At 43.6% G+C, this 14,949-nt stretch overlaps 1 protein-coding gene across 2 annotated transcripts in view; it reads left to right on the top strand.

Annotated features, from left to right (window-relative positions):
- The window catches only part of rab11fip3 (RAB11 family interacting protein 3 (class II)), a 112,121-nt gene extending 97,172 nt beyond the window's left edge, over positions 1-14,949 (top strand). For both annotated transcript variants that reach the window (XM_078240437.1, XM_078240436.1), the window contains exons 7-15: positions 5,687-5,722; positions 6,884-6,977; positions 7,417-7,520; positions 8,428-8,568; positions 10,664-10,745; positions 11,025-11,162; positions 11,407-11,562; positions 11,658-11,798; positions 12,075-14,949. In XM_078240437.1, coding sequence (XP_078096563.1) covers positions 5,687-5,722; positions 6,884-6,977; positions 7,417-7,520; positions 8,428-8,568; positions 10,664-10,745; positions 11,025-11,162; positions 11,407-11,562; positions 11,658-11,798; positions 12,075-12,206 — 1,024 coding nt within the window. In that variant the 3' untranslated portion in view covers positions 12,207-14,949. The remainder of the gene's footprint in view (positions 1-5,686; positions 5,723-6,883; positions 6,978-7,416; positions 7,521-8,427; positions 8,569-10,663; positions 10,746-11,024; positions 11,163-11,406; positions 11,563-11,657; positions 11,799-12,074) is intronic.

Raw genomic sequence — 14,949 nt, 5'->3', positions numbered from 1 at the left:
TCCTCATGGAGGCAGTTTTCTTGTATTGCAGGGCAAATTTAACTAACTTGATGGGATGGGAGCCAGGATGTAGCCTTAGGAAGGATAAATGAGGTGAACAAAAGATTAGGAGAGATGGATAGCGCTAGACCTAGAATTAGTAAGGTATTATGCGAGGTCAAACTAAGAGGGAATTCTGAGTTATTCAGGTTAACAGTATATGAATGTAAACCTAAAGCATGGTAAAACTAGGTTGGTGAACTGATGGTGCAAGTGGGAGGAAAATGCTGCAAGACCTGGCTCTAAAGGCAAGAAAGATGATGGTGGTATTGGTTAAGGAGAATTGACTGTGCTGAAAGTATTTGATTGATGGGTCAAGGACAGAATCTATTTGATTTGAATTAAGAAACAATATTAAATGCTGTTGCATGACTGGGTATATTCTATCGGCCATCGACTATCGAGAAAGATATAGAGGAGCCAATTTACAGGGAAATTAGATGCAAAAACTGGAACAGTGACAACGGGCTTTAATTATCCTAATATAGATTAGGATAGTAATACCAGAAAATAGGTAGTTTCCTTACAGTGAATCTGAGGAATTAATAATGACAAATAAGAGAATGATGAGTGTTAAATGGATATTTTGTCTGTCTTCACTGTAGAAGACATCTTTCCAGAAATACTTGTAAATTAAGGAGCTTAAAACACTTGCCATCAATGCAAAGAGTATTGAGAAAATTACAAGAACTAAAGACCGACGAGGTCCAGGAGCTGATGGACTTCATCCTTGGGTCCTAAAAGAAGTGGCTGCAGCGATAGTAGATGCATTAGTTGTAATTCTCTCAAATTCCCTAGGTTCTGGAAAGGTCCCACCAGATTGGAAAATAGCAAACATGACTCTTCTATTCAAGAAAGGAGGGAGACAGAAAACAGGTAACCACAGGCTGTCAGTGAAAATATTAGAATTGATTTTTGAGGTTATGACAGTCACTTAGAAAATCTTAATGTAATCAGGCTGAGTTTTTGTGGAAGGTAAATCATGTTTAACTAATTTACTAGTGCTCTTTGAGGAAGTAACATGGATTAAAGGGAAGCCTGTAGTTGTGGTGTAATTTGGATTTCCATTTCCAAAAGGTATGTGATAAGGTGCCACATCAAAGGTTACCATACCAAAGGTTACCATACAAAAAAGAGCACAAGGTGTAGGGATAACATTACCATGAATGAACAATTGTTTATTTATCAGGAAGCAGAGTAGGAATAAAAATGGATCATTGTAACTAGTGAAGTGCCACAGGGATCAGTGTTGGGGCCTTGGCTGTTTGCAATGTCTTGGCTGAAAGGGCAAATGTATTGTTGCTAAATTTGCTGATGACTCAAAGATAAGTAGGAAAGTAAACTGAGGGTAAAACGTCTACTGAAGGATTTAGATGGGTTAAATGAGCAGAAATAAATTGACAAATGGTCTATAATGTGGGAAAATGTGAACTTGTCCATTTTGACAGAATAAAAAAGCAGCAATCATGTGAATGGTGAGAGATTGCAAAACTCTGGTACAAAGAACCATAGAAAATTACAGCTCAGAAACAGGCCTTTTGGCCCTTCTTGTCTGTGCCGAACCATTCTTTGCCTAGTCCCGCTCGCCTGCCCTTGGACCATATCCCTCCACACCCCTCTCATCCATGAACTCGTCCAAGTTTTTCTTAAAAGTTAAAAGTGACCCCGCATTTACCACTTTATCCGGCAGCTCATTCCACACTCCCACCACTCTCTGCGTGAAGAAGCCCCCCTAATATTCCCTTTAAACTTTTCTCCTTTCAGGGATTTGGGTGTCCTGGTGCATGAATAATAAGTTAGCATACAGGTTCAGCAAGTGATTAGGAAATGAAATGGAAAGTGGTCATTTATTGCAAGCAAAGTCAAGTATAAAAATAGGAACTTTTTTTTGCTACAATTATACGTGCATGGCATTAGTGAGACCACATCTGGAGTACTGTGTAGAATTTTGGATTCGGCCTCTGGGTGGGGAATGGGGTGGGCCTGGCTCTTTTGGGAGAGGGTGAGAGTGGAAGGGGACAGATCTGAGTTGGTGAGGGATCCTTGGAAGGGTAGTAAGGAATTTGAGGCTGGGGGTGGGGGGGGAGAGAAGAGTAGGAAGTTGGAGACATGGTGTTTGAGGTGGAAGTTGACATACTGGGTGATCTAAAAATTGATGGGAACTATTAGGCTGGCTGCACTTGATGTTTATAAGGTTGGCACAGTGGTTAGCACTGCTGCCTCACAGCGCCAGGGACCCGGGTTCGATTCCACCTTGGGCGCCTGTGGAGTTTGCACGTTCTCCTTGTGTCTGTGTGGGTTTTCTCCGGGTGCTCCAGTTTCCTCCCACAGTTCAGATGTGCAGGTTAGGTGGATTGGCCATGCTAAATTGCCCCTTAGTGTCAGGGGGACTAGGTAGAGTAAATACATGGGATTATGGGATAGGGCCTGGGTGGGATTATGGTCGGTGCAGACTTGATGGGCCAAATGGTCTCCTGCATTGTAGGATTCTATGATTCTAAGTCACCAGAACCAGATGGGGTGTACCTGAGGATGGTGAGAGAAGTAAAGATGGAAATTGCAAAGGCATTGGCTGTAATCTTCTGAACCTCCTTGAATGTGGGAGTGGTGTCAGAGGACATCTCCAATAAGAGAGAATCTAACCATCTCCCCTTGACATAATAGCATTACCGTTGCTGAATCCCCTCAACATCCTGGGGCTTTAACATTGTAAGAAGTCTAAAAACACCAGGTTAAAGTCCAACAGGTTTATTTGGTAGCAAACGCCACCAGCTTTCGGAGCGCTGCCCCTTCGTCAGGTGGAGTGGGAGATCTGCTCACAAACAGGGCACACAGAGACACAAACTCAATTTACAGAATAATGATTGAAATGTGAGTCTTTACAGATAATCAAGTCCTAAAAGTACAGACAATGTGAGTGGAGAGAGCATTAAGCACAGGTTAAAGAGATGTGTCCACTCTCCACTCACATTGTCTGTACCTTTAAGACTTGATTAGCTGTAAAGACTCACATTCCAATCATTATTCTGTAAATTGAGTTTGTGTCTCTGTGCCCTGTTTGTGAGCAGATCTCCCACTCCACCTGATGAAGGGGCAGCGCTCCGAAAGCTAGTGGTGTTTGCTACCAAATAAACCTGTTGGACTTTAACCTGGTGGTGTTAGACTTCTTACTGTGTTTACCCCAGTCCAACGCCGGCATCTCCACATCATGACTACCATCGACACCGCTTTAACATTGGCCAGAAACTGACTAGCCACATAAATACTGTGGCTACAAGAACAGGTCACGGGCTGAGAATTCTGGGGTTGGGTGGGGGGGGGGGGGGCGTTGGTGTGTGTGTGTGTGTAAGAGTAACTTGCCTCCTGACTATCCACTCTCTATAAGGCACAAGTCAGGAGTGTGATGGAATATTCTCCACTTGCCTGGATAATTGCAGCTCCGAAAACACTTGAGCTCAACATATCCAAGACAAAGCGGACCATCCCATCACTTTCAAAATTCGCTCCCTCCACCACTGATGCACAGTACCATCTACAAGAAGCACTGCAACAGCTTTCCAAAGACTTTACAAACCCACGACCTCTACCACCATTAAGGGCAAGTGGAGCAGATGCATGGGAGCACCACCACCTGCAAGTTCCCCTCCAAAACCACACCATCCTGACCTGGAACTATGTTGTTGTTTCATGTCACTGGGTCAAATTCCTGCAACTCCCTTATACCGACACCACATGCACTGCTGCCCACCACCTTCTCGAGAACAATTCAGGATGAACAATAAATGCTGGCCTAGCTAGTAATGCTCACAATCTCCATGAATGAATAAAAGAAAATGGAACCATAGCATCATGAATACAAAATTGGCTGATTGACAAACAGAAGTAGTGGTGAACGGTTTTTCTGACTGGTAGGCTGTGTATAGTGGGATTCCCCAAGGGTTAGTATTGGGACCATTGCTTTTCTTGTTTTATGTTAATGACCTAAACTTGGGTGTACAGGGCACACAATTTGCAGCTGACACAAACTTGTAAGTATAGTGAATAGTGATGGACTCGAGTAGTCAAACTTGATTTTATTTTTTTAACTGGACGGTGCTTTATTGGTATTTGTCTGAACAAACTCGCCCCCTAGTGGAAATTATTGTGGAGTATTGATACGAGGATATTGGACTTTTAATTTGAGCTTTTGTTCTTTCACCAGTGCAGTAGGAAGTGAACACTTTCCTCACTACTGCATTTAAAATGAATATTTCCCAACTTCCTCCTGCTTTCACAGTGTGAATGGAAATTGAAAATAACATGTATGCAATCAGTTCAGCTGGAGTTCAGGGATTCCCAAATACATATTGAAAGTGCTGAGATCATGGATACTTATCATTGATTCCAGGCGATATTACCAAAGCCGCCCTGAGTCAGCTCATTGTGCAGTGATCAAGGATCCTGATGCTCATCTGATAAATGGACTCAGCCAGAGTGGTCACCTCTGAAATCTTAAGGTGGTGCAGGTTTTGCTATTCCCCACCCCAGTCGGGCTTTCTTCCTGAGCCCTTTGTCTTTTGTGTTCACCACCATGGTAATCAGTAAGCAAGACCAACCAAAATTGCAAAACTGGACCAGACTCGACTGGAGTCCTGATGCAGTTCCAAAATGGATTTTGATGTAGCACTTGGAAGGAATCGAGCAGTGGGATAAGCAGAAAGTGGACACAAGCTCCATACGCCAGAACCCGTCACTGAGGGTTGATGTTCACTTTTATGTATTTGAATCTCAAGCTTCCAGCTGCTGATGGGAAGGCCATTTGGAATCATTATTCTGCAGGGAAATGCTGATTCCATGGCTGGGCTCCCATCTGTGGAAATCGCTCATCCACCTCCCCACTTTGATCAAGGTAGGATATTGCTGGTGCAGTTTTGGCAAAGTAAATCACTGGATAGACAAGGAAGCTCGTTAATTTGCAGCAGTTCCTTGGCAGCATCTCTCCACAAAGACCTTGGAGTCAGGAGGGCTCATTCCATGGTAGAACTCTCTCTTACTCTCCACCCCCTAAACACTCGCTTCTGCTGCGTTTTGGAGCTCTGCATTCGAACATTGGCTGGAGTTTATATGTTGGTTTATTTGGGTGAGTTTCAAGTATTTCAAGGTGAGGCAGTACAAGGTGCATTACTGCTGAACATTACTGTTTGCTGTTGACCAATTTCAACCAGTGGTGGCTGATTTGGTGGTCTATATAGATAAGGAAGGTTGGGGGTCCAGATAGTTGATGCTAGTTGGGGTATTAAGAGGCTTCTGGCTTTATCCTCCCCATAAAAGGATATCAAAATCCTCAAAAGCTGATGAGCATTGAACAATTATCTACCACAGAGCCAGGATCTTCCTCCCTGCCTCTCCCAGGGTGGGTCATGTTGAGATCTTTCCTTCCCAGAATTTGTTCACCATGAGATGAAAGTTTTTCTCTTAAATTATGGGCATGTGCAGGAAGAATTAATTCCTGAAGTTCAGTAGTGCTTCCGTATAAAGTGATTGACTAGGAGTGCTGCAGAGGAGGCAGAATGTCTGAATTTCCGAATCCCTAGTTTCCTGCTTCCTCTGCTCCAATCTAACTTTCCTGACTCAGCATCCTGTTGTTTTTTTTTTGTTTTGCTTTCAGCCCCCTCATGCGACTCAGCAGCAAGAAGGTGGCTTGGTAAGTAGAGACTGCGGCTTGTGTCTGTAAGAATGGAAAGTTGTGAGCAAACATTTATGGTGGTTTTGGGAGAAATGTGACTCCAATTGCAAAGAGAAGTGCGCTGGAGAAAAATGGCCCCAGTAAACTCTGCAGCCAACCCAGCACCACCACGTTGCTTGCCCTCATTGTGAATGAGTATTTTAGTCAGATGGTATTACGTGGGTCTTGTGGAGCTGTTACTGATGGCAGTCTGTGGGAGAGAATGGAAGATTTGCTGCTATTTCTCACAAACTGCAAGCTTTCACAAGTTTAGTTGGCATAAGAAAATTACATGTCAGTATCTAAAAGAGGCAGTTTTTTAATTTCATGGGCATCGCTGCCTAGGGCAGCATTTATTGCCCATCCCTAGTTGCCCTTCAAAGTGGCAATGAGCTGCCTTCTTTCAGGTTTAACTGCCTTTAAAGTTTGTGCTGTCTTTCAGAAGCTGCACAATCTGATTTGCAACATTTTCTGTCATTGTGATGGGGAAGCAGCTGTATTTGCACAACTGAATTTTAAGGGCATTTTCCCCCCCCCAATGTCTTAAGGCATTGGGATCTCTTGCCAACCAATCTGGGCGCACAAATGTAGAGGACAGGGAAGAGTTAGCTGCACAGGCAGAAGTATTACCTGGCTGCCCTGATTCCTGGGGGCAGGGTGTGAGTAGAGAATGTAAATGGTGGTTGTATGACTCCCTGATGTGGTGTAACAATTTTTATGCAAGTGACCCATGTCCTCCCATATGTGCTGAATCTTGTGTTGGGTTCAGGTGTGTATGATATTAGAGAGGGCGGTTTGGGGCTCTGATTGGAGTGGGAGGCTGAAAACTAATTGGTCAGGAATCCCGTGCTTTACATTAGAGACCACAGGATATGTGTAATAACACCCAAGTTCTTTTCTTTAAAATGCCATAGTAGAACTGTGCTGTTGCTGGGTATGCTGAGATGTGACTTGCTGTATTAAACTGTGAAAGTTGTATTTGAGTTGATGACCAATTAGAGTTTAAGGCTTTAGCTGCTTTGCTGTGAAGCGCCTGGCACAGCTTGTCTGAGCAGTCGCTCTGACAAAGAGCTTGCACTGTGTGGTCAGCTGTGGAAATAGGCTTTGTCTCTTAATACTGAACACATTGTCTAATTGCAGGCACCTCCAGCAGAACAGTGCAGGCAACAGTGACAGTATGGAGAATCTGTCCAAGAACACGCTGGGCTTCATTCCCTCCGATCTCAGTGATCAGGTCAGTTTGATTTTTGCAAATGCTTTGCATTCCTTTGAACCTTAACTTTTTTAAAAGCCTTCAAATATTTGGTACTTTGTTTGAAGGCACTGCATTCATTAGAGAATATCACTTCTTGAAACTGTTACTGTTTCTGGGGGATATTTGCTTTGGGACAGGCAGGTGCAGCTCTGCACAAAGTCTGTGTTTTGTCTTTGTACGAATTCTCCATTTTGATCGGAGTTTTCACTAGCTTGTGCACCCCTCATGGCTGGGAACAACCGATTGCCTGAGCCCACTTGTACATCTTCCAGCTGTGAGATTGGGAACAGCCTTTGGTTTCACTTCAGGTGACATGGCTGTATATATGAATTGGAGAAAGTGACTCTGAAATCCGTTCTGTTTCCTGCCACAGCACCAAATACTGATCCTTCATGTTGTCTCGCTCTGTGTTGTGCAGGTGATATTCCTGGAGAAACGAGTCAGTGAACTGGAGCAAGACAATACGACCACTGGAGAAACCCACAACCGTCTGAGACAGGAGAACCTGCAGCTGGTGCACAGGTATGAACTGTGGCATCATCAGACACCCCAGTGAGGGTGGCAACTGTGCTCAACGTAGTGCAATTGATGTATCACAGTCTGACCCTTGGGTATTAATTCTCTAACCCAAAGCAGACTACATATTGACTGTGCTAATTCAATAGCCGGAATTTTATCGGCCCACCTGCCACGGAAATCAGTGGGCAAGGAGTAGAACATGGAAAGGTCTGTTGACCTCGGGCGGGCTCTTACGGTTTTGGGACGAGTGAGGCCATAAAATCCTGCCCAATGTGTTTTAAATTGTGTTTATAAAATGCCACTTTTGGAGCAGGAGCTGATGGGAAGCACTGGAGCTTCATAAATGCCCAACTGACCTACTTGAAACCAGTTCAGTTTAAAAAGATCCAAGATCTAATTTGGCCAAGAGTAGGGATTCGGCACTAAATTAGTTGAAGTACCATTAAATTGCAGTTGACTTCTGTCAAGGACTAACTGGACCCAGCTGGGGTTATTCATTGGAGTTGAAGCAGTTGTATTTTAATACAAAATGTCTTCATGTCCTCAGACACACAATATGTTTCATATTCAATAATGTTTTGAGATGCAGCCACTGTCCTATAGACAAACTTGGCACTAATTTACATGTAAGATTCCCTGAGCAGCAAACGCAACAAACTATAGGTTGGTGTTCAGAGTAGTTCCTAGTAATTTATTCCACAACTCTTTACAATTTGGGTAGTTCAGGCAGTGTAAGAAACACTCTTTTTTTCCCATCACTACAGCTCTAGACACATCTACTACCAGTCCATACTAAACTCACTGATACCGAAAATAGATACTGTGCTCTGAATAAGATCAGTAAAAGCAGAGAAGACCCAGTCATCGTCAGTGTGAAGAAAGCTTATTATTCTTTTATACCTCTGAACAGGGCAAATGCACTGGAGGAACAGCTCAAGGAGCAGGAGACCAGGTCTGAGCAAATGTTGCTGGAGGAAATTAAGAAGCAGAAAGAAGCTTTGAGCAAAGTGGAACGAGAGCAGGTCATCGAGATTGAAAATCTGCATACCAGGTAAGAAATTCCCATGGCCAAAATACAACTTGACAGAAACCGGATAACCTAACAGTGAGCCAAGGATAGGAGCAGCCTCATCTTTAGTATTTGAGTTTTGGGCTGGATATCAGTGGTCAGGACATCATTGTTTTCTGTCGAGCAAGTTAAGTTCACGTGACTGCCAAGATGTCCATAGCGAAGTACTGGTATTGAAGGTAAGGGAGAGGTGGTTGAACCCTGTTGAGAGACGGCTATTGCCTAGCATGAATGCCACCAGCCACTTGTCAATACAAGCCTGGATTTTGCAGTCATGTAGACGGGACTAAGGGTGGTGCCCTTAAGCGATGTCCTGACAAACAGATGGACAGAGTAGGGTAATAAGACCACTGATGTACGGAAGGAACCAAGTGAGCCTTTGGAAGTCTGACTTTCCAGGAAATGAACGTCCCATCAACCGTAACACTGGACCATTTTTATTCATTCTCTGGGTGGGCAACAAACGATGGTCCTGCTGACAATGTCTACATCCCAATTGTCCTCAAGTGGTAGTGAATTTCTGCAGAATATATGGTGTCACTGTACCCACAGGGCTTTAAGGAAGGGAGTTCCAGTTTTTTGACCCAGTGACGATGAACGAATGACAATGTATCCAAGTCATGATGGTGTGTGACTTGCAGGTGGTGGTATTCCCATGTGTCTGGTACTCTTGTCACAGGATCCTTACAGCACAAAAGAAGGCCATTTGGCCCATCGGATCTATACTGACTCTTCGACAGAGCATCTTAGCCAGGCCCAGCCTCCTATCCTATCCCTGTAACCCCATGCATTTACCCTGCAAATCCCCCTACCTACAAATCTTGGGACACTGAGGGGCAATTTAGCATAGCCATTCCACCTAACCTGCACATCTTCGGACAGGGTGGAAACTGGAGCACCCAGAGGAAAGGCACGCAGGTACATGGAGAATGTGCAAACGGCACACAATCACCCAGGGCTGAAATCAAACCTGGATCGCTGGCACTGAGGCAGCAGTGCTAACCACTGTGCCACCGTACTGCTCCAAGTGTTGGAGGTCATGGCTTGGAAGGTGCTGTTTGAAGAAGATTGGCAAGTTGTTGTAATGCATCTTGTAGATGGTGCAGACTGCTTGCTGCCACTGTTGGTGGTGAATATTTAGTGGTGGATGGAATATCGATTGAGAGGGCTAATCAAATGTATCAGGAAAGCTCATAAATTTTGCAGGATGATGTGCCAAAGGCTTTGGAAGATTTGGAAATATCCAGGGCACTGACACCTGAAGCACATTAATTAGTGACAAGACTGGTTTACAGTGAACACCATCAACGCCAGCCTTGACTCATCGGTGTCAAAGCCAGACTCCTTTGCTTTGAAAAGCTGTTGTGTTATTTTATCTTGTGGTTTGAAGAAGCTTTGTTTGGTTTCTAACCAGTGATGGTCACTGCAGGTTACAAACCATGTCTATTTTGTGAGTTTGCATGAAGTCTGATGCCAAGAGTGCTTGGGAGTTAAATCCAGCCAATTTCTGTACATAGGACAACATTAATTCCTGTGATGGTATTCCATTTAAATCATTGACTTTAACCTCTTGCCATGAGCTGTTTCAAGCCAGCAGCACATTATGACCCAATGGTATTTTAATCTCTTCGAGTGTTTTTCCACTATATTGAAGCTTTGTTGGGACTTACTCATGTTGTGATGTGGATCAGTCTTCGGCACCACTGCTGCTGATGAAATCCTGTTCTTTCTTGACCAGCTCCTAGTAGACCTTTAGCAGAAGCATTGGGTTTGATTTATACCATTTGGAAAATAGAATTTCAAACAGTAAACTTGAACTGGATTTTCCAATTCTCTCTCAATTTGCATTTCATTCCTTCTGGTTGAGGTTCTGTCTGTATGTGTTTAACTGATGGAGGAACTGAATTAATCTCAGCATTCCCCTTTGAGTGAGTCCTCAATAGTTGGTTAAAGCTTGCTACCTGATCAGTGAGGTGGTCCCTCTGCACAGTATAATTTATACAATATGAAGACAGTTGCAGTATGTGCAGCCTTTTACAATGAACGGTGTTACATTTGGTTGTCTGTCTACACGCAGGCTACATCAGCTGGATGAGGAGAATGGGGAATTGCGAGCGTGCATTCCCTGTCTTCGGGCTAATGTCGAGAGACTGGAGGAGGTATGTTCGCATTTTCCTTGGGCACCATTTTAAATACCAGTCTACATGATTTTCTGTCCACTGTTAGTATTACTTGCTGTCCTTTGTAGAAAATGTCAGCTAAACTCCGTTCCTTTTTTATCAACCCAACTCTTGTATTTGGGGGTAAAATTTGTTCCTTTGCCTGCACCCCTGCCCCCGCACACAATGCTGACCTGTTAATAGGCCCTGATATGGTCGCCCCAGCAATTGCATTCTTGCATGGGGGACACACTCACTCTCTGGTGTTTACTGTTTCAGGAGAAGCAGAAGCTGTTGGATGAAGTAGATGAACTGATGCAGAAACTGAAGGAAGAGCAGGAGAACAACCAGAAACTGTCAGATAAACTCTTACACAAGCAATATCTGTTTCAGAAAGAAAAGGAAGCTACTCAAGAGGCAAGTTGTCGTGCATTTCTTCCCCCCCCCCCCCCCTCCCCACCTGCAATCCAAAGGAGCAGAGATCTGTCCTTTCCAGATGCACTGCTCCAGTGAGTGATCTCTGCTTCAAGTAATCATCTGAAACTTGACATGATTCCTAGATTATGTTTGGAACATTTCTTTGTCCTTTGGAAATCGAATCCTGCCGTGCCTCCCTGATTTAGACTAGTTTTGGGTTGACTGTTTTCTCTCTGCTCTGTAGCTCATAGAGGACCTGCGGAAACAATTGGAGCAGTTGCAACTCTTCAAACTGGAAACTGAGAGGTTACGTGGACGCTCGAGCAGTATTGGGCTACAGGAATACAACAGCCGCAATAGAGAGTCTGAGCTGGAGCAAGAGATTAAACGGCTCAAACAGGTACAAGTGATTAGGATTATGTCACCCCATCCGCTTTGCAGTAAAATCAGTGGAATAGTCAGTATGTAATAGTTTGTGTCTCGATCTTTATCTAGGATAACCAAAATCTGAAGGAGCAAAATGATGAGCTGAATGGACAGATCATTAACCTGAGTATCCAGGGAGCAAAGAGCCTTTTCACAGCTTCTATCGCAGAATCAATAGCTGCAGAAATCAGCTCTGTTTCGAGGGATGAAGTAAGTTATAGCGCCTGGACATTTGCCTTGACTCTTCACGTTTAAAAAAAAATCTATTGACCTTTTGGGGAAAAGAAAGTGTAACCATTTGCAGGCACGAGTTTGGGTCATGGTGCCCATAATCAGGGTAGAATTGGTTGAGTCCTGACCAAGGGGTAAGGGAGCAGTCACTGGGGTCTAGGAGCAGGGCAGAGATACATTGCTGTGTGGGGAATGTGTACTATTCCCAGTCACTGCTGCTAAAATGCACTCATTATTTTTCTGTCTTGATCACAGCTCATGGGTGCTGTTCAGAAACAGGAAGAGATCAACTACAGGCTGCAGGATTACATCGATCGAATTGTTGTGGCAATCATGGAGACCAATCCTGCGATTCTCGAGATCAAACAGGCCGAGGCACACTCCTAGCCTTTCTCAGGACCAGTGTACAAACAGTAGCTCTTCTGTTATTTGTGTGTAAATTGCGAGGCAGTTCCTTGCAGCAATCTTTTGTCCTAACTTTGAACCATGGACCTGTGTAAATCCTGCACAGCGTCACTTCTATCTTCATGCCAAGGTACGAAAGGCAGTTGTCATTTCCTGCAGGTTTTCTGTTCCCCTTTCACAGGTGGGTTTGACTGGGGATCATAGTATGGACAGCTACCCTAGACTGCCAAAGTCTCACACAGTAATACAAAAGCATGTCATTAAAATGCAGTGAAGTAAGGTGATGCATTATTAATGATGATGGGGGGAGGGCAGAACAGACCCACAACCGCGTAACTTAAGCTCATAACTTAAGCCCTTACCTGCGGGTGATGTTTGTGCAGTCTTGTCCCACCCACTCAGCTCATTTATGGGAATTTCTGGACGCATAGCTGGTCACCAATTGAATGTTCACAGAATCCTGCACGAAACTAGTTCAGGTTTGTGATGCATACAGTGGGATTTGCAGTTTTGCTCAGACTTGGCCCACTTGTGTTTTCTGTTTTGAATCCTGGTTCAAAGCTCACACCTTGGATCCAGAATCTAATGCCCACATTTAGAGTCATGGGATTTAATATTTTGCCTTTCCAGGGTCGTCATCCTGGCAGAGCACAGCTGCCTTTCAGGATGATTTTTAGTGAAACCACATATCTCTGCTGCTTCCAGTTGTTCGGAATCAATTGCCCGATTGTAGTAAGTCATATTATGACCTGCCAGGTCTAATTTTAGAGCTGCAATTTCAACTTCTGCCTCCTTTAGACTGGGTCTAATGTTTTTAATGTGATGGGACTCGAGCTGAAACCAGTGTGAGATTGTTAATTTCAGATAATGGGGCAGATCGATAATTCAGTGGAAATATTTCACCAGCTGCACCTCGATCTGACTTTTGGTAATCAGGTGAGATTTCAACTGGTACTGATAATTCAATTGTGTGCTTTTCCTGAAGACACTACACAGAGATTGTACTTGAACGTATCCGTAACACAACACTGCTCACTGAAGCACCCCACGCCCCCACCGTAACACTGCTTTGTACCAAGTACCTTATGATGACACTAACTGACACCAGTTGTTTGCACAATTACCCACTGTTCTTTGTCCTGTTGTTGTTGCACTGATGCTGGCTGTTTAATGTTGCTATATAGTGATGCTCACATTGTTCTTCTTTTGCATTACTCGCCAGCAAAGTGCATGGTTAAGCAGCTGACCTCTCATCTGCTGTGACACCTGTGATCTGTGCAAATAAGTACAAGTGCCCAGCAACACTACAAAATTTATCCAGAGTTTTGTCATTTTTGGTCCCTTCACTTGTATCTGTTAAATTTTAACTCACTCCTACACACGTAAGACCCCTATCTGGGGTTCAAGATTTGCTGGTTGCTGTAAAAGACGAGTCATTGTCCACATATGCATGCTGAGGCATGGAAAGAGCTAAACTTACTGCTAGAGAATTTTGAGTAGGTCCTGTCTTGTCCATTGCTGCATAGTCCCAGTTTTTACTCCCTCCACTGGACCCTAGCCCACCCTTCTGGTGTGTATATGAAGCACCATCTGGGCAGTCTTGCTGTGATATGAGAACTTGAAGTCCAGGTATTTCAAAACAATGTTTTGCTTTCATGAAGCCATGCACTCTGCCCTTTGCTAACGTGCAGATCCTTCTACTTGGCATTTCTGATCCTCATGATGAAATGGTGAGATGAAATCAATGGGCAAGGGCATTTTCTTTAATTCATGCTCGGTCTTGGTGGCTGTAAATCAGAAAGTGCAGTATGATTGCAGGACATGCTCATTTCACTAAACACATACCCTATACATTGCATCATTGTCCAAGGAGCTGATGAGTTGTAGCCTGTTTTATATTGGACAGCCACTGCTGAGAGCCTCCATCAAGTCTGTTCTATTTCACCTTTGGTTGGAAGGTGTTAGTATGACACAACAAGGTGCATGTGAGAGCTTCAGTTCGTGGAGCATTCTCCTGGTGCCTCTTGTGCCTTCTGCATGAGTTCCATTGATACAAGGTGCTGCTGTGTGCTTGTAAACTTTGCTGCATGGTCTCTGGTGTAAATCGATGTACATTTTGAATTTTCTATCCTTGCACAGTAGAAAGTTATTTTTTATAGAATGAGGGCAGATTTATACTGGAGTCGGATAACTAATGGATTCATGAGAATCACTCGACAGCTCAATTTTGTAAAGTTAATAGGTTGTCTGTATATAGTAGGAAACTGACGGAGCAGGTTGAATGTTGATTTCTTTATGGTCGATGCATTAACTTGCACTCAACTAGCCATGAAGATGATGATACTGTCAATGATTATGTATAAATGAAATGTCTTAAAAATATTTTGTCTTATCAATGTAATGTCCTAACAATTGGAGAAAACTGATGTAAGTTGAGTGAGGTTTCTCATCTTAAACTGTTTTTAAACTTCTGATCCTGGTTTGTGTGCTGCTTCTTCACCAGAACTAATCTAAGCATCAATATTTGCTGTTTATACAGAAGCTGCCCATTAACCAGGGAATAAACATTGCATTGATCATCATAGCAATCAGTGAGTGTACAGAAATATTGGGTTTGCAATCCTGTATAGACTAGCTTTACTTGGTGCTGAGGTATGGAATGAATGGTGATGTGGCTACTGTAAGCATCCAGACAGATATACTGATTAAAATCTCTAGAGCAACA

This window comes from Mustelus asterias, chromosome 23, assembly GCF_964213995.1.
Source record: "Mustelus asterias chromosome 23, sMusAst1.hap1.1, whole genome shotgun sequence".
Taxonomy (NCBI): Eukaryota; Metazoa; Chordata; class Chondrichthyes; order Carcharhiniformes; family Triakidae; genus Mustelus; species Mustelus asterias.
Note: the sequence above shows the minus strand (reverse complement) of the source record. Positions and strands in the feature narration are given on the sequence as shown.